At 36.2% G+C, this 26,448-nt stretch overlaps 5 protein-coding genes across 6 annotated transcripts in view; 3 read left to right on the top strand and 2 right to left on the bottom strand.

Annotated features, from left to right (window-relative positions):
• LOC128683784 (uncharacterized protein) overlaps positions 1–2,637 on the bottom strand; it is a 28,159-nt gene extending 25,522 nt beyond the window's left edge. Inside the window, exon 1 of the mRNA XM_053769736.1 lies at positions 2,492–2,637. Within this exon, the coding sequence (XP_053625711.1) occupies positions 2,492–2,498 (7 nt within the window). The 5' untranslated portion in view covers positions 2,499–2,637. The remainder of the gene's footprint in view (positions 1–2,491) is intronic.
• A 510-nt stretch (positions 2,638–3,147) lies between these two features.
• On the top strand, positions 3,148–12,633 carry LOC128683631 (peroxisomal acyl-coenzyme A oxidase 3-like). Its single transcript, XM_053769458.2, has 13 exons — positions 3,148–3,583; positions 3,945–4,082; positions 4,421–4,736; positions 5,329–5,500; positions 6,018–6,157; positions 6,553–6,695; positions 7,323–7,428; positions 8,398–8,535; positions 8,968–9,201; positions 9,711–9,865; positions 10,474–10,605; positions 11,390–11,542; positions 12,295–12,633. Exons 1-13 carry the CDS (start codon positions 3,428–3,430, stop codon positions 12,403–12,405), a joined length of 2,094 nt encoding a protein of 697 aa, XP_053625433.1. The 5' UTR covers positions 3,148–3,427; the 3' UTR covers positions 12,406–12,633.
• A 1,754-nt stretch (positions 12,634–14,387) lies between these two features.
• On the top strand, positions 14,388–20,281 carry Ir68a (Ionotropic receptor 68a). Of its 2 annotated transcripts, XM_053769319.1 has the most exons (9): positions 14,388–14,617; positions 14,740–14,932; positions 15,157–15,305; positions 15,540–15,791; positions 16,552–16,681; positions 17,018–17,126; positions 17,550–17,727; positions 18,617–18,771; positions 19,395–20,281. In XM_053769319.1, the coding sequence occupies exons 1-9, from the start codon at positions 14,562–14,564 to the stop codon at positions 20,279–20,281; spliced, it is 2,109 nt and encodes a 702-aa protein (XP_053625294.1). In that variant the 5' UTR covers positions 14,388–14,561. The 2 variants fall into 2 exon arrangements, with proteins under 2 accessions (XP_053625294.1, XP_053625295.1); XM_053769320.1 differs by lacking the exon at positions 15,540–15,791.
• Position 20,282: 1 nt separating this feature from the next.
• Positions 20,283–22,289, bottom strand: LOC128683566 (uncharacterized). The gene has a single exon (XM_053769321.2). It carries the CDS (start codon positions 21,994–21,996, stop codon positions 20,938–20,940), a length of 1,059 nt encoding a protein of 352 aa, XP_053625296.1. The 5' UTR covers positions 21,997–22,289; the 3' UTR covers positions 20,283–20,937.
• A 443-nt stretch (positions 22,290–22,732) lies between these two features.
• Positions 22,733–26,349, top strand: LOC128683568 (uncharacterized protein). Its single transcript, XM_053769325.1, has 5 exons — positions 22,733–22,938; positions 23,288–23,406; positions 24,059–24,162; positions 24,553–24,736; positions 24,832–26,349. Exons 2-5 carry the CDS (start codon positions 23,299–23,301, stop codon positions 24,994–24,996), a joined length of 561 nt encoding a protein of 186 aa, XP_053625300.1. The 5' UTR covers positions 22,733–22,938; positions 23,288–23,298; the 3' UTR covers positions 24,997–26,349.
• Positions 26,350–26,448: the final 99 nt, after the last annotated feature.

Here is a 26,448-nt window from a genome sequence, read left to right as displayed (position 1 = left end):
GGGGCGCAGCTAGTCCAATATAAATGCGCAAATAAGTTTATTTTGTTACTTTGTTTGTAGTTTGAAGGAGAAGGACGTAGGGTATTTTTTATCCCGGAAAAATAGATGACCCCGTGGAAAATTTACGCGTGCGAAGCCGCGGGCAAAAGCTAGTATAAAATAAACATAAACAATCTCGTTTAGAATAATACCGTTCTGAAAAAATAAAACAGTTTTATCTTACGTGGCTAATAAACTGTGGGACGAGATTGTGGGGGCGCGGGTTGGCAGCGTGGGGGGTGGTGGGGTAGCCCTATGACTAAGACCGAGTTAATAGCGTACGTGCATATTGCAATGGCCCATCTTGTGATTAGCTTTTTGAATTGTCCTTTTAGCGTTCCGTGACCAAGGAACCTTGTCGTTCAGTTTGTTTTTTTTTTATATAACTTTGTGTTTATTGCATGGGGTCATGGTAATTTTGTTAGCAAATATATGCGTCCACATCCACCGCTCGACGAGGCGACTGATGGCCTCTCGTTCCCTCTCCGGAGGAGCTCGACCCTGGCCTGTTTGTTTGAATCGTGTCTTCCGATAGTAACTCTTGGAGTTTAAATTATTGTTATTTGTTCTCAGATTACATGAGTTTTTGTTGAAGTAACCTAGTTGTTTCTTAATTTTTAAACTTTCTCCTGATTGTTGGATAGACTTTGCGGATTTCAGTTTTTCAAAGTTCAAAGAAATTTGTCTCTAGTAGATTCTAAAACAGTTTCTTTCAGTTTCGTTTTTGTACAGTAAATGATTAAATTACGGCGAGTTTTTGTTTCGGCGAAGTGAATGTCGCATAAGAGGCGACATGCGTCACTAATTGGTTTCGTTGCGTTCATTTGGTAGCGGTTGGTCATATGTACAAATAGAGAAGGATCTGGAATATCAACTTTTGAAACCATGGCAGAACCGCTTAACCGCTCCGTCTGCCTCAGCCCCGCATACGGCCACACTACTTTAAAGAAATGGCACTAGGTTTTATTGGTTTCAAGGCACATAAGATGCAGTCGCGTGGCCGAATTTCTCTCCTATTTTAATTACAAGTTGTATTAATTGCTTTTTACACCACTAAGTTATATTGGTGCAGGAGAAGAAAATAAAATATATGAGAATGGACACATGCTAAGTTGTATGAATTAAACAAGGAATTAATGGGAATTTATCTTCAATAGTAGTTGAATTAGAATTCCGAATGTTGACAAAACACTGTTGGCTGAACGCACATTTTCCAAACATGGCTAAGAACTCTCTGATAAAAATAATTTTTTATCAGAAAGTTTAATTTTTGGTCTTCCAAATCAATATTGGTTCAGCTGTTTCTCTGCTACAAACCATGGACAGATACAGACACATTTTATACTATATACCGACGACCTCGGTGGCGCAGTGGTAAAATGCTTGCCTCTGAACCGAGTAGTCCGGGTTTGATCCCAGGTTGTGTCATGATGGAAAATGATCTTTTTCTAATTGGCCCAGGTCTTGGATGATTATCTAATGTATTTATTATAAAATATAGTATCGTTGAGTCAGTATCCCATAACACAAGTCTCGAACTTACTTTGTAGCTAGCTCAATCTGTGTGATTTGTCCTAATATATTTATTTTTATTTATTGGTTAAATTTATCAGTCCACTCCTTTCTGTTGTCATTGTAAAAAAATATAAAATATGCAATAGTATGATTTAGTACCAGCCATATAAATGGTAATAACATAAGGCCACCTATTGTGCTATTACTACCTGTATTGTGTGCAATAAAGTTTATTATTATTTTCTAGTTGGAAACACCAGCGCCCGAGATATCTTGAGTGTGTGACGGCGGTTGGTACTCCAATTCTGGGACAATTTCACCCAATTCTCGAGATCCGTGTTTGGAGTGCGAGTACTGATGTGATACCACAAGTTGTTGGCTGAAACTACCGTGTAAAGGTTGCTAGGTGACTTCGTAAATACTTATTTGAGTTTGAATTATTTCTCATTGTGCACAATTTTTTTATGAAGACACAAAAATGTAAATACTTAATTTACTGCTGTTGTTGTTGTAAATAGAATAAAATATAATTTTCTCATTGGCAAGTTTTGCCGGCTAGCTCAATTTATTTCTTCTGATGAAATGGCAGTCAAGTGATGTTTTTAACAATAAGTGTCTACAGCTACCACTGTGTCGGGGCCTCGTTGAGACCATTGAGTTTGATAAAGCCATTGAAGTGGCTATGGGAAGAAAGAATTTAGTAGTCAATGAATGTAGCGTTTTCAGTTTTACCAACGACACGCAAAGACCATTTTCAGTTTATAAGATTAAGCATTGCTTTGTGAGGATTTGTTCTTATGTCTCTTGTTGTGTGGTAATTTAAAAAAAATATTAAATAAACTAAAAAATTGATACCTATTTGAAACTTTTGATGCACTGTCGTTTGATTAATAAATTATCTTTTTTTCTGTATTTTAAATAAATAATTTAAACTTACATTCCATTGATTAAATAGATGAGCGTGGCTCCAGCAGCTTTGAAAATAATAAAAACTTGTAAATAATAAGTTTGTTTTATTTTTGTAAACTGAGTGCGAATTGGCTGACCAAATTTTCAAATACTGACGTGACAGCGAAATGACAGTGAAATTGAAGAATAGCTGACTGATGGATAGACGAGTGACGAGACGAAGATATTCCTCCATACGAATTTAGTGGACGCGAAGTTAAACCTACTTAAGGATGATAACTATAAACTAAACGTCGATTTTATTGAAGAGCTTCTATCAACAAAAAGTTCCTTTCACTTAACGAACTTTGTATTTATGTAAAAAATTGCAAAATGCTAGTTAGAAATAAATGCTTCAATTATTTATTCGCCTGTGACTGGGTGGGACGTATAAAAATTTAACGAAGATTCGTCTTTGATTTTACGATACTTTTGATTTTAATTAACTTTGAAGTTACATTATGGCTTAAATTTGTATGCTTATAGATCTATAATTAGAACGGGTCTATCCCGTTTTTGGGTACCTATTACTTAAAGTTTTGCGGGTGTCCGCCTATCTAAAGTTGTGGTAACCCAACCGCATCAAAATAAATGTCACTGTCGTGTCAATTGTCAAATTAATAAATGTCATGTCATAGTGTCATTCAGTATACCTATTTATTTACTTACATACATTCATCACAACACAAATCAAATTATACTTTATTAGCGTAGGTACCTAATCGTGTGTTTTCCTGTTTAATGTTGGACTTTGATTATTGTAATATATGTTAATACATAAAGCATTGCCCTTTGCCTAATTTATTATCGCATCGCAAATATTCAGTCACAAGTGCTGAGCAATGTTAGTGTTTTGAAAGAGTGAAGTTAGAAATTGTTTATTTTGTTCGTTTTCAATAGATAGGTACTTACCTAATACTTAATAATGGAAGATAATAAGAAGATTGTTACTGATGAACAGCTGAGAAAATATTTCCCAGATTTACCATCTGGGCCTTTAGACAAATACAGGAAAAAATCGTCTTTTGATTGGCGACGAATGAAACTTATTTATGAAAACTTAAACACTATTAATCTGAAAGTAAGCAATTTGAATATTTACCTGATTTCATTATGTTTAAGTTTCGAATCATATCATTGAAGCTTACATGAGGACATAGGTTCAATATGTAGAGGCTTTGCGAGATATAATTTGTTCTAAAATTGTATGCGCAATGGGGCAAGATTCAAAGCAAGTTGGCCGCAACCATGGAAATGTACTTTTGACTATTTTTCAGAAAGTGTAGCACTATTGGAATGTATACTACAATGTATGGGGTTTTTGGGTTGAATAATGCTAATGCATAAATATGCATTGACACTACTAAGTACCGCTGACAATAGTTCAGTCAATGGAAACATTGGTATTCCGAAGCTGAGAATAAATTATTGTTATATTTCAGCATGAAATTTGGACATTTATGGAGAACCATCCACTTTTTAAACACAGTGATACTACCCTGACGCTAGACGAGGAGCGACACATTGCCATCAAACGGATGTATGCTATGTTTGATAAAAACTTTATGCCATATGAAAAGGTACTTCATCTTCATTAACTAGTCATTAGCTACCATTAAAAGTAGGATATTTAATCTATTTTTATTTTTTTTTCTGCAATCAAAAATCAAAAGTTGAAGCTCCCATTTCTTATTTCCCAATTGAATTATGTTGTTTAATTAATTCATCTGATGATGGGGTTAGCAGGTGCCATAGGAAATGTATGTTTGAATATAACAAGAATTTGGTTCTATATCTACGTTTTCAGTCGAAGGAAATGCTAAAATGTTTGTAAAATATTTTTAGAAAAGTTTTGTGGAAAAATATAAGTTTCGAATTTTTTATCATATTATGTCAATGTTGTGTGTATACCTTACAGCTTCTAGAAGATCCAAAGCTTTATGCAGCAGATACTGAAGCTCTGTTCATGTTTGACAGCTCTCTAGCTGTCAAACTGTCATTGACTTTCCGGATGTTCTACAATGCAATCCAAGGGTCTGGCAGAACCCACCATTTTGAAATTCTAGATGACTTGATGGAGGGAAAGATTGGAGGCTGTTTTGCCCTCACGGAAGTATCTCACGGGTCCAATGCCAAAGGAATCAGGACCACCGCTACATATTTACCAGAGAAGAAACAGTTTGTTCTGCACACTCCAGACTTTGAAGCCGCCAAATTTTGGGTTGGTTGTATGGGTAAGGTGCTCTATTGTTTTTGGCAAATTTTAAAAAATCCAAGCAATATGAAAGATTTCATATTGTTTTAAAAAAATAAAATAATGGGACATGATAAAATTTAGAATTGAGTGGTAATCAAACTCTATCTCGTAAACGTAATCGTGTGACATGTATAACATAACCATATGAATAAAATTTTTAAATGACATCAAAAAATATATGAAACACTGCATTTTGATGATTCATAATCATCTCGTAAATCATGTTTCAGAAACATTTTAAGACTCTAATGTAAAAGGAACTATGTGCTCGTGCCAATTAATATTTATTAACTACATTTTATACTTACCAGGACATTTGACACAGCTAATAATAGAAACATGACATCATGTTTTCAGACAATTTAATTAATTCATACTACCCATCCAATCATGCTAACTAATGTTATAAATGTGAAAGTGTGTTTTCTGTCCTTCTTTCATGTCAAAACGGAACATTGGATTGAGGAGACTGACTTAAATTTTTGTCTCTGATTAAGCCGAGGGCAACAGCATAAAACTCACTTCTATAATAACCGGTGATATTGTATGTATGTATAAATTGATCATAGGAAAATGTTCGACACACGCGCTCATCTACGCTCGGCTCGTGTCGAAGGGCAAGGACCATGGGTTGCACACGTTTGTAGTTCCTTTGAGAGACCCGAAGAACCTGAAGCCGTACCCTGGCGTGATCGTCGGAGATATTGGAGAGAAGATCGGCCTGAACGGAGTTGATAACGGGTAGGTTTGTATGGGACTGTCTAACATGGAAACTAAATTTATCATCACTCTCTCATCTCGTTCCTGACTACGTTCGGAGCTGTGACGCATCGAGGCCCGACGTAAAACTTAACCTTAAATTTTTAGAGATTCGGTTGTGATTTTACTGCTAGCCGACTCGTTCACAATACGAGATAGTTAGAAAAAGTGATTTTTTTTAAACACTACAGACAAAATATATGTCTGATGTTTATTACGTTGCAATTTTGAAATGCGCAATGTAGTGTGATTTAATATTTTTCTTAGAGGGGTGATGACGCAAGGGCAGACATAATACCAAATAAAATGGAATTTACCCATGAGGCTGGCATAGTCGCACCAAGCAACTGAAGCCTCGACAAAAAATAGATTAAAAAAAAATAAAATATTTTTCTTTATTTAAAAATTGTTTAGTCGATTGGTGTCCCCTTTTAAGCATATAAATGCCTGTGCCAGGAGACACCGATATAAATATCCCTTACTCGACATCTGTTCACAGATTCGTGATCTTCAACAACTACCATCTGCCCAAAGAGGTTGCATTGGACAAACTTGGTGGTGTGGACGACAATGGCGATTATAAAACGCCTTTCAAGGATCCCAGCAAGAGATTCGGTGCTTCCATGGGAATCTTGTCAGGTAACTTAACTTTGCAGTAGGTAGTAGTTGTCATGTGAGATGCCTTTAGGTGTCCTTTTTGTCGCTCGAAGGTCATACTGATTTTTTAAAATAAATTTTCTTCATATTTGTGTGGTACAGATTACAAGTCTGTAAAATTAAAGATTTCAATAATCTACATATATAGATACTAGCTTTTGCACGCGTGAATTTCTCAGACATGATTTTCCCCCAAATTTTCCAAATTTTTCTCCAAATTTCATCAAAATCGGTCCAGCGGTTTAGGACAGACTTTCGCATTCGCTACCCGTGCACATAACAATCCGTTCCAGTGAGTATATTTTCCGTTATAGAATTCCGTGGCCTCTCAATATAAGTCCAATATCGATGTTTCCATGACTATAATACTTCTTCAGGCGGCCGTGTGCATATCACTGGTATCACATGCACGTACCTCCAGAAAGCTATAGTGATAGCAGTGAGGTATTCCGCCGTGAGGAAGCAGTTCGGACCTGAAGGTTCTGATGAGGAACTGCCGGTTTTGGAGTATCAACAACAGGTAACTTATTACTTCTTCGCGTGTAGCCAGACATTCGTGGCTGTGACGCCAAATATATAATGAAATAAATAAATAAATATATTAGGACAAATCACACAGATTGAGCTAGCCCCAAAGTAAGTTCGAGACTTGTGTTATGGGATACTAACTCAACGATACTATATTTTATGACATATACATGTATAGATAAACATCCAAGACCCGGGCCAATCAGAAAAAGATCATTTTCCATCGCGGCCCAACCGGGGATCGAACCTGGGACCTCTCGGTTCAGAGGCAAAATGATAACGGCTCAACGATAATATTACCCCTTGGGGAGCAACGCGTTGATTACCAGCCATAGCCACAGAAGGTGCAATAGGCACGCCTCTTCTATTTTTAACCCCAGATGCAAAAGAGGGGTGTTATAAGTTTAACGTGTCTATCTGTCTGTGTCATCGTAACTCCCAAACGCACGAACCGGTTTTCGTTTAGATTTTTATGTGTCATAGATAATTTTATTTATGTAATTTGTCAAACAAATAAACTTGTTTAGTTCAAGTATTTTATTGAATCTATAGATGAAGACAGAATGCAGAACATATAAGTGTTGTTGAACACCTTTTGACAAAGTTTTCAATCTTCTAGCAAATAAGGCTGCTGCCGTACCTGGCGTCCACATACGCCATGAAGATATTCTCCACTTGGCTTGCGGAGACGCATATAGGGATGGTTATCGGCAGCGTTATGGGTGGTAATTCTCTCTCTCTCCTTCTCTATATATATAGAGATATATATCTCTCTCCTTCACTCTCTCTTCTCTCTCCTCCCTCCCTCTCTCCTTCTCTCCCTCTCTCCTTCTCTCTCTTCTTCCTCTCTCTCCTTCTCCCTATCTCTCCTTCTCACTCTCTCCTTCTCCCTCTCTCTCTCTCCTTCTCCCTGTCATTTTCGCGTGTTCCTGTCTGTGTATATCTGTATATGTTCGTGGCATCGTAACAGCTAAGCGGCTGCCGATTGTCACTTCACTTCACTTCACTTTTTAATTGTATGGCTCCATCGTTTGGCCAAACGATGATTTTGCCAATTGACATTGGTTGAGAAAGACACTGTGATTATTACTAAGAATTATAATCAGTTAGAAATTCTGCAGCCGTAATTGATCGGTATTCAAGAGCAGAACCTAAAACAACACTACAAATAAAGTTAGTACCTATTAACCTAGCTAGCATTAGTATCCTTTTTATAACTATTGTATACCTTTAACCAATTGAGATGAGGCGAGATAAAAAGCAAAAGATAAAAGGCGGCCGATTTTGATTTAGTTTTTTTATTTTATTTGAAAGGAAATTTTTAATTTAATATTTATATATAATAGGACTTTTAAAATAATTGAGTTTAGAAAAACATATTGTACTAGCTTCGCCCCGGGATTTTGCTCACGTGGAAATTTCTGTATAAATTGTATCCTATGTGTTATTCCTATGTATATTCTACCCGTGTACCAAATTTCACAACAATCCGTCCAGTAGATTTTGCGTGAAAGAGTAACAAACATACCTACATACATAAACACATCCTCACAAACTTTCGCCTTTATCATATTAGTAGGATATAACTAGACTATGTCCTCTTGACATGTCTAAGTGAAGTCTTAACTTGTCAAAACAAAACTCAGAGTTCAGACAGAGGAAACATATAAGTAGTCCCATTTTATTTTCGAAAGAATCAGACCCGTCATCAGCGAACCGCGGTATAGAAATACACGCGCTGTCGTCCGCCGTGAAGCCGGCGTTCGGCTGGGCCGCCAGGGACGGCATCCAAAGCTGCAGGGAGGCCTGCGGGGGACACGGCTATCTGAAAGGTATACCTATCATTATGGTTTATTAGGTATGTTATACAATACCTATTGAAAAAAAAAAGTCGTGTCAGATGCCTTTAGGCGACTCGAATAAAAATCTGACCGCAGCGTTAGCCACATCAGAATTAGGTACAATACCTTCAGAAACAGTCGTTTCAGATGCCTTTAGGCGACTCAAATAATAATCTGACACCACGTCATAATTACAATACCTACAAAAAAAGTCACTTACAGGAACAATAGTTTTTTCCGTGTTGAAAGGTACCCTATGCCCTTCTCCGTACTCTTAATTATATATAGGTACGCGAAATTTCAAGACGATTGTTTGAGTATATAATGCATGAAGAGGTAACAAACAAACAAACTTACTTTCGCATTTATAATATTGGTTGGGATTGGGATTTTATGTATTTTAACAAGTTATTTGTACTACAGCTGCAGGCATCGGCGATTTACGCAACGACAACGACGCAAACTGCACATACGAAGGGGAGAACAGTCTCCTCCTTCAACAGGCCAGCAACTGGCTGCTAAACATTTGGAGAAGAAGAAGAAACTTGAGTCGGGACGACGCGCCTCTCGGATCGCTGGCGTTTTTGGAGAACGTCGACGGCTTGCTGGCGGAGAAGTGTCCGTGGACGAGCGCTGAGGAGCTCACTGAGCCCGCGAGTGAGAACTATTATATAAGTTATTTATTTATTTATTTATTTATTTAATATTAAAATCAAAATCAAATCATTTATTCAGAAATTAGGCCTTCACAGGCACTTTTTCACGTCATATTCTAAATTAAATGATGTTTACCAAAGCTACAAACTACTAGCATATCGGAATATTAGGAATGTTTACAGTGTTTACATAATAGTAAGTAAATTGTACTTGCAATTTAATGCGATACATAAACACCAGTTATCAGCGAACACAACATTTGACGTGTTATAAGTTTAACGCGTCTGTCTGTGTAATTGTGTATCTGTCTGTGTCATCGTAGCTCTCAAACGGATGAACCGATTTTCATTTAGTTTTTTTTTTTTTTTGTGTCATACATAATTTTATCCCGATTGCTCTTGCTTCATGTTTCATCAAAATCGATTCGGCCGTTCAAAAGTTGCAGCGGAATTAATATTGACAGTCGGGGGTCTTTTAAATTGTCTAACAAATAAACTTGTTTATTCCAGATCTAATCCACATGTACAAATGGCTGACAGCGTACGTCCTCAAGGTGACAGCCGAGAAGGTGGACTCACTGAAAAGTTCGGGCAAAGACAATTTTGAAGCCAAGAACGATTCCCAGTCTTATAACGCTGTTACACTATCCGTTGTTTACGGAGAGGTGCGTATGAAGAATAATTAAATATTCTTACATATTATAAAACCAAGTCCTCTGCGTATGTCTGTCTGCGTATGTCCGCGATAAACTCAAAACTGCACGGATTTTCGCGTGGTTTTCACCAATAGATAGAGTGATTCCTGAGGAAGGTTTAGGTGTATAATTCACTAGCGGCCCATCCTGGCTTCGCTCGGTTGAAAACATAATGCTACTAACTATATCCTTCTCCATACTTCCAACGTAGATAGAGCGTGAAGATGTAACAAACATACTTTCGCATTTATAATACTTCGACATGAACCTCGCGAACACAATAAATTTTGATGAGTTTTTACAAAATTGTAAATATTTCGAAAACGTCTTAACCGAGTTTGATGCCCCACGTACTTAAAAATTCTATTGACAGACCAACGGTTCGAAAGTTATCGTGTTACAAACATACAAACGATGTATTTTTGCCCCATGTTGATTTGCAATTAGTTATAGGATATCATATAATTTTTAAATGCAAATTTACGCTGGTATTGGTGACGTCACAACTCCTCGGGAACACGCAAAAAAAGAGCGAGACACTGAATCGCACATTTAAATTAAAATGCATTACATTTCAGAATTACGTTCTCAATCACTTCTACAAGACTGTAGATGCATTCGAAGATGCGTCGTGTAGGAATGTCCTGTTGCGTCTGGTGGCCTTGTATGGAGCTTTCTTATTGGAGAGAAATCTCGCTACGCTGTATATTGTGAGTTATTTATACTATTCATTAGTGTTTTCGATAAAGACAAATATTATTTGTTTGCAAAAGCATGAGTTTACATTTTTTTACAATGTGGTGTTAAAACAAAAATTTAATCCTACATGTTTCACCGTCCACGGGTATGGGATGTTGCCCGGGGATTATGTAATCTGTGCCCGGGGCTTCGCTCCCGTGGGAATTTTGAGATAAAATATAGCCTATAGTAATCTTGGATAATGTAATTTTTAAATGGTCAAAGAATTTTTGAAATCGATCCGGTAGTTTCGGAGATTACCCGCCTCAAACATACAAACTCACAAACGCTTACCTCTTTATAGTAATAAGTATAAGAGGTCTGTCCCGGCTTCGCTTGGGATAAAACCATAATAAAAAAGTTGCCTATGTCACTCCAGAAGGTTTCGTCTATCTCTGTGCAAAATGTTATCAAAATCGGCCCAGTACTTTTTGAGTTTGTCCATTGCAAACAAAAATACAAAGATTTTCTATTTATAATATTAGCATTGATAAAACTACTATGTAAATCAATTAGCTTTTGCCCGCGGCCTCGCCCGTGTGATTTTCTCTGAGAAAGCGGAACAGACATTGATTTTCATACAAACTTTCATCCCCTGTTACAGTGAGTTGAGGGTTGATTATTGAAAAAATAAGAGTAACCTAGTTTAGAACGGGGGTTTTTAAATTTTTTTCTATGTATAATCTGCCGAGATGGGCCAGGAAGTTGTTATGGGGATCTTCTATCTCTTTTATATCTTTTTTCTTTGTCTTCCAGGGAGGATTCTTCGCCGGCGACCAAGGTCTCCAGCTGCGCGATGGCATACTGAAGTTGTGTCGAGAAATCACTCCCGACGCGGTGGCGCTAGTGGACACCTTAGCTCCTCCTGATTGGTGCTTGAAATCTGTTCTCGGACAGTCTGACGGGGAGGTAAGAATGATGTACTAATTCTTTTGCGACGTATGGTTTCCGCCCTGCATTGGGACCATAAGTAAGTTCGAGACTTGTGTTATGGGATACTAACTCAACGATACTATATTTTATAACAAATACATATATAGATAAACATCCAAGACCCGGGTCAATCAGAAAAAGATCATTTTCATGTCCCGACCCGACCGGGGATCGAACCCGGGACCTCTCGCTTTAGAACTTTACAACTGCGCCACCGAAGTCGTTCATCATTCTATATAACCAACAGTCATTCTATATAACCTTTTGTGTATGTCGTACGAGGCAACTGAAGGACACATCTGATAGGCAACAACAGCATTCCCAAAGAGGGTTGGCATCAGGTAGGCGGCCGGTCATGAAATCAGGGCCGAATCTTGAAAGTGTGTATTGTGCTCTGATTTTGTGTTTGACCGACCCGGGCCTTTTGTGGCGTCGCAGCCCCTAATGCAACCGGGAGCAGATGCAAGATGAAAAGAGAAAGAGATGTAACCATAATGATTACACTGTGAACTTTAGGGCCGAATAGAATCGTTTATCCGCTTAAAATATGATGGACAAATGGTGTTAATAATATATTTAACTTAGGTGTCACATATTTTACCAACAGTGGCAGGAACACAAAACAAACGCGGGCCAAGTCACGACCAAGAGCTAGTAAAAATAATCCGACTCATATTCATTACCGTTCACGATAATCAATAGAAAGTGACATAAAACAATTGTTACAGGCATACAAACACATCCAGAACCAAGTAATGACGTACCCCGGGGCTCTGACCCGTCCGCAATGGTGGCGGGACGTGGTCTATTGGCGGTCGTACGTCCCTGCCAAAATATAATAATACTAATTGCAACAAAATCATACAATTTTGGCAATGTTAGAACCTTAAAGAAACGAGTTCTATGGCTTCTTGAAAGCCGACGAATATTGAAGTTGTTTCTAGGCAGCGGTGACCACTTACCATCAGGTGATACACTTGCTTGTTTGCCGCCCTATTCCATAAAAAAAATACCAAAATTGTGTGTTCTTATAAACGAACAAACAGAAGTAATATGGCTAAAAAAAATTTAAAAATAGACAATATACTATGAAATAGTATATTGTATTCGTATAACAAGCACAACGTATTATGGGAAAATAAATATCATAAATCATCTTCTGTCAGATGTAATAATTTTATGGCGCGCATTGTAAGCGCATTTAGCGCGCGAAAAACAATCCTGTCTTTTTAGCAGCTATTTAATGTTTAAAATAACAAAATGATATGTGTTTCATAACTAAGTGGAAAGAAGGTGAATTCGAAAAGTGCTGGGTTGATGTCAAGGAGGATATGCGTGTCCATTGACACGCATATCCTCCTAAGGGCCAAGTTTCGAGTGTGTTACAAGTTGCGAATGGGACGACTTGCTTCACACCCCTGATAACTTAACTTCTTAATCGTGCTAAGAAGAAAAAGTAGGAAAACGTACCGTTGGCTCATGCTTAATGGCTGAGGAAATAACCAGGAAATCTCTTAGACTAAACGTTATTATTATATTATGACTTAGACTCAAAGTCGGAACATACAGGGACCATGTTATAATTCCTAAATTACTTTTCTTAAGTGACTGATTTGCTCAAAGAACAAATAATATTTACATTAAATCAAGTTAACACAATTTATTTTGTAAGTTTTTAATTTTAACTCTGTTATTCATAAAAAAAGTTTTTCTTTTTTTTAATTTCGTTCGATGATTTTGCCAACGTCAAGGTTGAAATTGTCACGGAATATAAGTTATATTGGTTGTTGTTATAATTATAAACACGGATCACTGTAATCTAAAATATAAAAGTATATAAATATATTATACATACATACATACGGATAAAGTAAATAAAAGTTATAAGTAATAAGCATGCACGACGCACTTTACAAAACTTGGCATTGACAGAACGAGACAAATTATTTGCCTTTATCTTTATTATGAATAACAGACATTTATGGTATGAAAAATACGTACCTTTAGGCAAAAAATTTTTTGTGTTTTATTAAGTAATGTTGATAATTTTACGTAATATAATATGTGGTTGGGATATTTTGATATATTTATTTAATTATATACACTTGTTCAAAAACAATATATTTTTTAAATATAAAAAAGGTATTTTGATTTCTCACACACTTTTACAACACTTTAAAAAATTAGGATCGTCCGTCCGTCCGTTCGTTCGTTCGTTCGTTTGTTTGTTTGTTTGTTTGTTTGTTTGTTTGTTTGTTTGTTTGTTTGTTTGTTTGTTTGTTTGTTTGTTTGTTTGTTTGTTTGTTTGTTTGTTTGTTTGTTTGTTTGTTTGTTTGTTTGAGTGTAATAAACACTATATGTATTTTTTATACCTAAGTAATACTATTCCTATCCCTACTTTTATATACTTTCCTGATTTTTATATAACGTTCTCAAGTTACAAAATGGCGTTTACAACTTAAAATATATATTTAATTTCATGAGAAATATTAACATGCATAATATATTAAAAATTAGAGATAAAAAAAACTTAAATTTATCTATTACTATTTTTCTGCCAGATCCTCAATATGTGGTTAAGTTCCACATGTATTCAGTGCAATTCTCAAATAAATAGATTTTAAGTAGTCAATGTATCTTCGGTAAGGTTATAAAAAATGTACCAATCTAATTTGTGCCTGCTTTGAATACTACAGCGTAATTGGTTGTACATCTCTAATGAGACTCCTGTCAATCAATCCGTTACGATGCATATCGAAATAGGTTTAGTGGTTTTTAGGTGGAAGTTCTATTTTATATTGAGTACTATTTCCCGCAGCGTCGCTCGTGGCGAAATATAGACAGGCGTAACGTATGTTTGGACGTGAAAGAAGAACAAACAAACACACTTTGGCATAGTATTAGTAGCTATGTAATCTGTAGGAAGTTCGGGTACTACATTTGTATTCGATTTAACTTGTTTCGATAATAGTATTAAATTGTGTGCGCCATTACAATGGTTTTCTCGACATTGATAAAATTATTTCTTTTTTATCACTTATTACATGGCTGGTAAGTATTATTATGCATATTAGTAAGTTACATATTTGATTGGTCAAATCGTGTCCCATTTACTGTTAAATAATATATGTATTTTAAGAATGAATTTCTAGATGTTTCTAAAACATTTTCAGCGATGCCAAACTATCTCCCATAATAAAAGATCTCCACGAAAGCAAAGACCTCCAACTGGTCCTGATAGACATGCTCAACGGCCAGGCCCGTCGACACGATGTCACGTGTGTCGTCGTTATTTGTGATACTGTGTACCTGAATGTGTTTGATGGAGCCATGTTTAAGAGGATATTGTCTGTGCCTATGGTTATGGTAAGGTCGTATTTAGTTCATTTTTAACGTGAAAAGTAACATAATGATTAATGATGGTCCTAGTAAAGATCCTTGTGGTATACCAAGTAAGTTTTCTGCCTATATCACAATAAATTAAATCAACATTGAACTGAGAAAACATTATTTATAGAAATAATGTAGAAATTGAGTACTTGAATGTAGTATTTGAAAAAATAACAGAAAATCTTGAATCATTTTCTTAGATTGTCGTGGAGGAGTACGAGGATTTATTGTCACCAAATTTTGACACTTTAGAGTCCTTGCGGGAAGCGCGAATGGACGGTTGCAATATTTATATAATTCTCTTGGCAAATGGACTCCAAGTTTCGAGGCTTTTACGATTTGGAGACAGGTAAAATATTAGTTTTTGTAAACTTAAAATATTTATTTCTCTAAAATAGATTTTTTGACGCTCCAACTCAAACAAAAAATTGCAACAATCACAGTTTGAGAATAGCTAAAATCAATCGAAAAGTTGAACCTTCCATAGGTATTCTTTTCGTTTTGGCCACTTTTGAAACTAAAAATTTATCTATAGTTTCGTATCTTTTATTATTCATAAATTTAATGTCATGATCTTGTCCAGGTATCGTATCCTCGACACTAGAGCCAAGTACGTAATGCTGCATGACTACAGACTTTTCCACAGCGACCTTCATTACATTTGGAAGCGAATTGTCAACGTCATCTTCCTCCGCTACCATCGGAAGATCACCGGTGTCCTCAAGAGCAAAGCTTGGTTTGACCTCTCCACTGTACCCTTCCCCAACCCTATCAAAACCGTATTTGTGTCTCGTCGAGTTGATATTTGGAAGAATGGCAGGTTTCATTACAATAGGTGGGCAATGTTATTACTATTGCTTTTAATTTTTTTGCTGTATCTTTCAGTATTACTTCTAACACTTCTGTTTCGACGTTAAGTATTTATTGTTCCTTAATGTTTACACTATGCATCTCCAAAACTTGTTACCTCACATATTCGGCATCTTTGTACCTATTTTGTACTTAGGTAAGCCACCAACCTGCATTGATGGTAAGCAAGCATTATAATCCATGTTTGACAGCGACCCAATAAGGGTTACTGATGCGTTTCCCACTTGTGATCTAAGGTTTTGGTCACAGTACCAGAAATATAACGATTTATGCACTCTGTTCGACGATTGAACCAAGTACCAAGGTTGTACCAAGGTACCATCGGCGCTACCACAGATTTTTTTTTTCTTTTCCAGTTTACTTCCCTGCATGTGTTGGCAGGGACCTTTTTTAGCCCATTAATTTTTTTTAGGTATTTATTTATATTTTACTTATTTGTTTCAATGACTTTTTTAGCTACCTTTTTGCAATATTCTAAGAATTTTTTATTTATGCTTTTGTCTTTTATTATTTCATTTAATGTTATTTTTCTAATTGTTTTTTCTATTTGGAACTCTGTTTCCATTTTCTATTTCGTATATATAGGACAGTCAGTTAATATGTGCAAGATTGTTTGTGGTGTATCGGGGTTGCATTTGCACGACGGATTCTCTTCCCACTTAAAACGCTACCTCAGATTAGACAATACTTCCAGTAGTGCTACCAATTTTAATTACTTTTAATAGGACGCTTTTTGCGGACAAGACCAGCAATTTGAATGGAGAGGCCCTGAACGTGGTCTATTTCGATCACGCGCCGTCTGTTGTCATCATGAAGATGAATGACTCGAGTAAAGTCAGCGGCGTAGAAATCGAAGTGAGTGTAACTTATATCAATGTAGCAGTTTCGCAGGAAATAAATAAAAGCAACCAAAAGGCTTATAATACAGGCCCAAGCAAAGGATCCTTCTGACCACGAAAACCATCTACGTTATTGGTGAGGTACTTAATATCATTAAAATTAATGTTGAGGTTCTATCATAAGCTAAAAAAAATTGATGTGATAGCAAGTAAAAATAATGAAATGGAAGGAACTAACTTTATCGTCTTTACCTAAAAGAAAGGTTAAGAAGAAGAAGCAGTAGGTACTTAGATACTTAACATTTTTATGTAACTTATCGTTAACTATTGATTCTTATTGATTTAATTATAGATCCTCAATACTCTCTCTCAGCAAATGAACTTCAAACCCAAACTTTACCAGCCGAACAACATCGAAGTCCACAAATGGGGACAGAAGCTCGCCAATGGCACATTCTCAGGTAGATAAGCTGGATTAAGCATTTTTGATCCTATTTTTGTTTAACATACACCACGGTAGCTGAACTTATCCTACCGAACGTAGCCCAATGCCAATTTGCGTTTGTATTTTGAACGTAAAATTTTCCACAAGGTCGTAACTATGACGTGAAAAAGTGCTTCTTATAGTTTCTGAATAAACGATTTGATTTTGAAAATGTCTCAAGTCCGAACACAGCTTTATGAATTAATTTTTCCTAAATGTAAAAGTGTCGCTTTTAAAAAAATTGAGACTCCAAAATACACGCGCAAAATTTATCGTTAAGATTAATCGTATGTAATGTAATCCTATGACTACATTAGCTGGGTGAACTTCCGTGGAGGCCCGCGAAGTTACTGCAAATTATGGATAATGTTTACTGGAATGCTGGATTTGCTATCCTAAGGTCTTCTCGGAGAAATGGTGAACGGGAAAGCCGACGTGGCCCTCGGTAACCTGCAGTACAACCCTTACCACCTGGAGCTGACAGATCTGAGCATACCTTACACCTCACAATGTTGGACTTTCTTGACTCCAGAAGCGTTGACTGACAACTCATGGAAGACCCTCATTTTGCCTTTCAAGTGAGTCCTTTTTAATCCTTGGCTAGATATAGCCATATAACAGAAGTAAGAAAGAAAGAAATCATTTATTCGGCAAACACATAAAATCCAAACATACAAAAGAGTAACGAATATAGATCGAATACAATATGTAAGCCGAAATGGCGACCAGCTCAGCATGGTGCCAAGGTATCAAGCCAAGGCGCTGATTTTCAGCTGGAACCAAGTACAAAAGTAGGCATGGTAGCAAAATAAACAAGTTAATATGTACGGAAACAGAAACAAACAACAGCAAACAATAGGATTAAACATATACTGACTTAGTAAGTAAGTAGCAGCTGCTACCTACATCCTCTCTCTCATTTCGCATGTTTCTAGGTTTAATTCGTGCCTGTGACGCCTCGAATCCCGAGGACACTGTAAAATTAAACCTTAAAAACTTGTAGTCCTATTTAAAGGCGGAACCACAAGTCGGTCTGGGTTTCTAAATTGACGACCTCGGTGGCGCAGTGGTAAGATTCTTGCCATTGAACCGAGAGGTCTCGGGTTCGATCCCCGGCCGGGTCATGATGGAAAATGATCTTTTTCTGATTGGCCCGGGTCTTGGATGTATATATTTATTATAAAATATAGTATCGTTGAGTTAGTATCCCATAACACAAGTCTCGAACTTACTTTGGGGTTCGCTCAATCTGTGTGATTTGTCCTAATATATTTATTTATTATTTATTCTAAATCTGTTGGGAGGTTAATATCGAATAACTATTATGATAATTTTGGATTTTTTATACCTACTTATGTATAGTTTTTTTATAGCAATTTAATTCCCAAGGCTGGAAACAATCCTCCCCTATTTCTGACAATTTTTTAGCGTCCTAGCTTTATTGTTTGTCATCATTTCTGATTACAGATTATACATGTGGATAGCAGTGTTGTTGGTGCTACTAATAACTGGAATAATATTCTATGGACTTGCGAAATATTACATGAACCTTCAGGAGTTGAAGAAAGAGAAACCATTTCTAGAATCTAACAAAAATATAGAAAAGCAAGAATACGTATTTGGTTTGTTTATCAAGTTTACACACTTAGGTACACATACGGACAAAGATCTTCTTCCTATTTACTATGAATTTATGCATTCACGCTAAATAAGCGAATACTCAAGTCTATCCCCAATCTGGCTCTCCACCATATGGCTGGCCATAGGGTTTCGAGAGCCTTTACGTTCTTTTGCACTATTTCATCTTCGCGTTTTGCATACGGAGCTGTGACACCTCAAAGCCCATGGATAGCATATTAATAATTGCCATTAAATTTGGAAGATTTGGCTATGATTTTACAACCGGGCCCCGCCTGACGATCTTTGGGAATGCTATTGTTGCTTATGAGCTCTTCAGACTTTGTGCCCCTTGTCGTCTGTAGTCGCCTTGTACGACATCCACGGGAGTATATGAACCACACGCCCGCGATCTTTTGTTTTGCTACATCAAACCAGTTTTATATTTCATGGCTATGATTTGTTCGAGCACAATTTATTTATTTCGGCGGCACTCCTAGGGCTTATATGCATCTAGTAAATTTTGCGTGAAAGATTATGAAATATCCCTCCTCACAAAGACTTTCGTTTCTAAGAAGAATAATGTGAATAACCTTCACATAATGCAAAATCAACATTTCCACTTCAGAGCCGAGCGAAAAACCAGTCGGCCTGTATTTGTTTGGCGAAATAATTAACAGCATCCTGTATACTTACGGAATGTTGCTCGTCGTGTCACTGCCGAAGTTACCTACAGGGTGGTCCATTAGACTCCTCACAGGATGGTACTGGTTGTATTGTATACTTCTTGTAGTGTCTTATAGAGCTAGCATGACCGCCATTTTAGCCAACCCAGCTCCAAGAGTCACTATAGACACGATAAAAGAATTAGTTGACAGCAAAGTAACGTGCGGAGGTTGGGGAGTGGAAACTAAGAAATTTTTCGAAAAATCAACAGACGAAACCCAAAAAATTGGCGACAGATTCGAATTAGTCGACGAGCCATTCGAAGCGGCTAACAAAATAGCTAAAGGAGTCTACGCTTATTACGATAATAAAGATTTTCTAAAATATTTGAGTGTCAAAAGGAAGAACTCTTTGATAAATGTTGACAAGGCTGTTAATGCAACTATTAACGATACAGATATTGTTAGCACAGATACAGAACGAAACTTGCACATTATGACCGATTGTGTTGTCAACATACCAATTTCTATAGGCTTCCATAAAAACTCACCACTGAAGCCTCTAGCTGATATTTATTTAGCCAGAATAGTTGAAGTCGGATTGGTAGAAAAATGGCTGAATGATGCAATGAATCCTATCCGAGTCCAGGAAACAAACGAAAATGAAATAAAGGCCTTAATGAATCTAAAGAAGCTTTATGGAGCATTCATAGCATTAGCTATCGGCTATATATTAAGTCTTATTGGCCTCATTGGAGAACTTATACATTGGCACTGTGTAGTAAAAAGAGATCCACAATTTGACAAATATGCTTTGGATGTCTATTACGCAAAAAATAAAAAGCAATAGGTTTACTAAAATTTTAGAATGTATTAAAACTATTTACATTTATCATTTGTCATCTAGAAATATGTCTGAATTCAATAAATAACTAGTTGTTCAGTCAATGTTTGTCCTTTTACAACCCAAATATTCATGGCAGTTATGGCATTGTAACATTATTTTAAAAAAAATCTTAAAATTAAAATTTTCATAATTAAATTGGTCTAAATTTTAATCATAAATATATGTAAATATGTCCACACAAAACTTATTTAACATGTCACAAATAAAATATGTATATCAAGTTCTTTGTTTACAATGAAGTTTGGCATTATTTTTCAATAGATCTAATAGGTATCAACTTGGTTTCTAAAGTATTGAAATCACGAAACTTTGTAATTTTTTTATGTATAAATTATTATAATTTTTCACACTAAGGTTTAATATCTATCACTTAATGTTTGCTAATATAATCAATGAAATTATCAAACTTTGTAAATTTTTTATGTATAAAATATTATTATTTATAACATAGTGGACATAGACACAAAAATTTGCAAGTTTTATTACACATTCAACAGAACATAGCTTCTGAGTGGACATATTCTTGAAACATAAGTAAAATACTAAGAAAATATTGACGTAATTAATCAAATCCATCTACAATTACAATATTGACTGCATTATTTCTGCTGCTCAGTACAGAATGTTGGCTTGGAACCTTCCGGAGCATTCTCCACTATCCATGGATGTGTCAGGACATCGGGCAATTGCAGTCTTTGTTCCGGGTTAATAACTAACAGCTTCCCCATCAAGTCCTTGGCTTTGTCAGTAATAAACTCTGGATACTTAATAATTACATAGCGAATCTTCTTATAAGTCTGATGCGTATCCTTTGCATCAAATGGTGGCAAACCAACCAGCAATTCATAACACAACACACCTAAACTCCAAATATCCACAGCGTAGCTATGAGGCTTCCCTTCAATCATTTCAGGAGACAAGTAATCTAATGTTCCACATAGTGTCATTCTTCTTGAAGATGGAGAGTGCACAGACCAACCAAAATCAGCTATTTTCAGCTCCCAATTATGTCCAATCAGCAAGTTTTCGGGCTTTATGTCGCGATGAATAACTTTCTTAGAATGACAATATATCAATGCCCTAGTTAAATCTCTGACGTAAATAGCAGCAGTTCTCTCGTCGAAACGTCCGCGCTCCTTCAATAATTTGTACAGGGCTCCATGCTTTGCGTATTCTAAAATTAAATATATCCGTTTTTCGTCGTGAAAATAACCGTACATTCGCAGTATGTTCGCGTGACGTAGACGGCACTGTATCTCCACTTCGCGACGCACTTGGTGTTCGATTTCAGAATCCAATATCTGGCTCTTGAAGAGCACTTTCAGCGCCACAACATAGTGAGATTCTTTTTCGCGAGCCAAGTATACATTGCCGAATTTACCTTTACCGAGTGGACGTCCCAAATCAAAGTCCGACAGAGACCACGACTTCGGTTTCTTATCATCTTTTTTGTTAGGTACATCTGATTTCCCAGGCTGTTCTTTGTTTTCATTTACGTTTACTTTGGTGCTGGTTTGCAGAGGGCGGCTGACAGGTACAGCTGGCACTTTGAAGTTATCCATTTTCTGCGAGATGATGGGACAACCGCAGGCAGACCGACCAGCGGCTACCGGATGATGATTTTCCTTATTTTTACAACCACATTTGGAGCTTAACATAATCACAAAACAATATCATTGAGAACCTTTTTCTATTTGTGCCATAAATAATATATCGGTTCCCGAATATTTACCACTTGCTTTTGGCAGAAGTTTTGAAATAACGTATTTTTGAGCTAGGTCGACGATCGACAGATGGATGAATGAAGATGTCAAAAAAAGCTTGGTTGCCAACACGAAATTGAAAAAACTACGGTTTATGAGGATATAAGGTTTCAGTTATTTCGCCCTAGTCCTAGATTGTCATAAATGGTCTGTGATTGTTATACAACTTACGGCCGGGCCGGTTCACGACTTTTCCGCTCCGAACGGAAGCGAACGAGGTGCGATTTGTCGGGCTGCTGAAACAAAAGTGGATTAACAAAGATGATTAAATTTGAAACATAATTAAAGTAGAAATGGAGCCATATAAGGAATTATTAATAGGAATTATGAATATGCGGCGCGTTGTCGTCATCGACTCTGCCGTCAAAGAAATTGAAAATTATTGAACAAGTTCTATATAGAAAAAGGTAAAATTAATTAAACGGTAAAATTGAAGTAACGGTAAACATTTAAGTAATTGAGCTTACCATATACACTCATATTTATTTCGTAGATTTGTTTTCTTTTATAAAAATAGGTACGTAGTAGAAATAGTGCCGTATTCTTTGATTTTTTCCCTTTTTATATCTGTGATTTTTTCATGGAATTGGTAGAATCAGTATGATACTGAAACAACAGGCAACATTCATTTCATTATATACTGTCAAAAATAATTTGACGTTGAGGTTTACGTCCAACCAGCTGTTTTTCAAGCTTTTTCAAGAATTAAATTAACGAGCAAGCAAGATAAATTTCTTTCGAGATATTCCATATTTCATAAATTGAAATGGATCTATCTACGTTTTGATAATATAAATTTGTAAACTGCTGCAACCATTTATTTTGTGGAAAGTCATAGTAAGTATTTTTATAGGTTATGTTATTGATGCCAGCAATTTACAAAAATTGTACTTTTTTTGTAATTTCGACTTTTTTTATTGATTAATTACCGGCCCGCTATTATTTTTATAACTTACCCGCTTACTCACAAAATATATAAATCTGTTTTAAAGTTTTTATGTGAAATAATATGGCTTTCACTTCCTGGGATTTTACACGTATTTTTTTCCTGAAATCGGCCCATTATTGTGATAGGATCCATGGCTGTATTTTTAGCTAAAAAAACATATGTTTTAAGTTATATTTTGAGTGTCTTGTTTTAAGTAACTAATTCGGTAAGTACTTTAAAAGCATGAAATCATTTCAGTTACTGTTAAGATGTCAGATGACGCTGAGCAGCAGGCTGAGGAGATTGAGGTGCTGAAGTCCATCTACGAAGGAGATGACAACTTCAAGCAGTTAGATGCCAAAACTTATCAATATAAGGTAATAAATTATGCAAAACAGGTCTAAATTTTAAAGTTTGTTTGCAATTACTTTAGAGTCCATGCCATGAAAGAAGTCCAAGAAGCAATATGTGGAATTGTCAATAACAGATTTGTCACACTGCTGATGCCAGTGGATAGTTCCTTCTTTTCCTACCAATTATCAATTAATTCCGTACACTGAAATGGTTCACCTAGGTGTTAACTTTTTGTACATTTAACTAGTTTTCTGTTAATTTGGTGTATAATAATAATACAAACTTAATACCTGTAGGATCATCAGGAAATTTTCATCACTTGATTAAAGCCTATAATAAAACAATTACATCTTTGCTCGGGCAAAAGCTTGTGGAGATATTAATATTCCCCTGAAAAGGGTGTTAATAAAAATTAGAAACAATAACAATTATATGTTTATACACTTCATAAAAAAACACTCATATAAACTTATAAAATACAAATATAAAACAATAAATTTGTCACAAATAAATTATCTTAATCTTAACAAGCTGTAGATACATTAAATAAAAATGGCTCCAATGTTTCAACCCCAAACAACTTAAATATGTAAAAATTATGCAAAATACACTTACATTATACAAAATGAATACTATTATAGTTATAAAGTATCAACTACAAGTTTATCTTTACAGTATGCAGATGGAGACAAATCTTTCATACTAGAAATTTCGTGGGGGCCCACATACCCTACAGAGAAACCTACATTTAATTTAGACATATTCTACAATCAACATTTGTAAGTATTTATTTCATTTTGCAATATAATTTATGTATTTTAATGGTAGCTTTAGTAATTTTATACAAAATTTTGATACTTTTCACAATAAAAGGTGTTCTATAGATGTTTCACAAGATGTAGTTCATCTCTGTATCAAATTTCATTACAATCAGTCCTGCTTTTTATATCTAATATCCTAATCCTATTCGAACTAATATTATAATTGCAACAGAATGTTTGTTACCTCTTTATGCTAGAGCATAAAATACACTAAAGATACACTAGAGCATAAAATACACTAAAGAAGATTCCTGAAATTTTGTATATGTGTTCAGAGTGTAAAGAAGAACTTGGTGTGAGCCCCGCGGGTAGAAGATATAGATTTAAAATTGTAATTGATGTTACCAGATTGCAAGCTGTTAAAGAGAAAATCCTATCAGTAGTCACAGACGAAGCAGAGCAATGGTTGGGCTGTGCAATGACATACACACTGTTTGAAGCGCTCAAGGAGAAGGTTTCGGAGATACTTGCCGAACAAACAGAGGAAGCTGTCGTTGTTGCCAAAGTTGACAAAATAGTCATCGATGACCAGGTAATTCGTAGTGTACTTAGTGTCATTCTCGGCTACGACGCCCAGAGTCTGCATAGGAACTTTTACTATAAAATATTTTTAAAAATATTTGACAGAACGAATCAAAGAAACCGGAGAAGAAGGAGCAACTGACGAAGGCGCAGAAGCGGCGAGCGTGGGACAAGGCGGAGCTGGGCCGCGGGGGGGAGAAGCCCCGCGGCTGGGACTGGGTGGACATCGTCAAACATCTATCGCAAGTGCCCCACCAGCCCGCCTCATGACATTGAACGATTTGTTATTGTTAGTACCACATCATTTTTGCATTCTAAGGAGACTGTTAGGCCCCGACTCCATTCTTTATTTTCGATTGTGTTAACAGAAATTGGTGTGAAATTAATATCTGACACCAGTGCTAGATGCCTTTAGGAGACTGGAATAATTTCAAGTCCCCTAAAGGCATCAATCAAGGTGGCAAGTAATTGCATGCACGCTAGTGAGTTTAAATTGTCAACCAGTACCCTATGTACCTCACGATGTTTTGCGTGCCGCTGCGTTGATTTCCATTTGGGTTCCATTATGTTTTGGACATTGACGTGCGTCGATGTACGTTGAATTTCCATACAATTTCTGCGTTGTCGACGGACGACAAATGGGAGGACGACGAAGCAATCTGGTCTGGCCCTAAGATATTGTGTTTTTTATCTAAATCAAACTGCATGATCTGTATTCTACATAATCACCTGCAAATTTCAAATACAAAATTCTTTAAGGTACGGATACACTAGGCAACATTTGCCACGCAACATATCACTCTATGTCACGCATTACCATTGACTCGAGTGAAATAGCACATAGTTGATCTCACTCATGCAAATTGTAATGAAAAGGTAAGAAGGATATATTGCGCGTCAAATGTTCCCTAGTGTATTCGTGATTTTATTCAACTTAGGTTGATATACGTCATTTATTCAAGCCGTCGAAAAAGCGCAGTCATTTCTGAACACGTATGAACTTGATACGAGTACGTATGAGAGATTTAGGTTTTCTAAATTTTGTTTACACACTTTAGGGGCCTCTATAGCCCTAAGGCTCCGTATCATTGAGAGCTTCATTATGCTCAATCTAGAGATCAGAAGAAATGTCATGGCATGCTTTCCACTTTGACCTACTCGAACGACGTCCGCTTCTAAAAATATCCCCTTACTATTACTCAAAACTTTTTTTCGCAAAAGACCACTTTTCCACACTCTCACAAAATGACGCTTTCTCAATATAGCGAATAAAAGTTCACGAGAAATGTACAGTCTTACTACTGTACATCAAGTCTTGGAACTTGATGGTGATAATGATTCTAAAATATTTTATTTTTGAGTAGTTGACGTTTCGCATAGAAGTCCACTTTGTTTCAACGCCTGATGGCAATAAGCTGTGTTAAAATGCAATATTTTTGTGTTCATAGTGTTCTCAATCTGCCATAGTCTGATATTTACAATTTTTATACATTTTTATCGTAGTGTTTCGGCTGGGAATGTATGTTGGTTTGTTCTTAAGTTAGTACTTTTATGTGTAAAATATAAATAGTATTATGCAATGTTCTAAATTGTCTATTTAATATATGTATTTATTAGTCACAATCGGAAGTTTTATTTGAAAATATTTTATATAGCGCAGATGTATTTGATGCGATGTATTTAGTGGCGTGGTTTTGACGACCTCTGTGTCATCACACTCTG

This window comes from Plodia interpunctella, chromosome 3, assembly GCF_027563975.2.
Source record: "Plodia interpunctella isolate USDA-ARS_2022_Savannah chromosome 3, ilPloInte3.2, whole genome shotgun sequence".
Classification (NCBI taxonomy): Eukaryota; Metazoa; Arthropoda; class Insecta; order Lepidoptera; family Pyralidae; genus Plodia; species Plodia interpunctella.
This window is presented reverse-complemented; position numbering and strand designations above follow the sequence as displayed.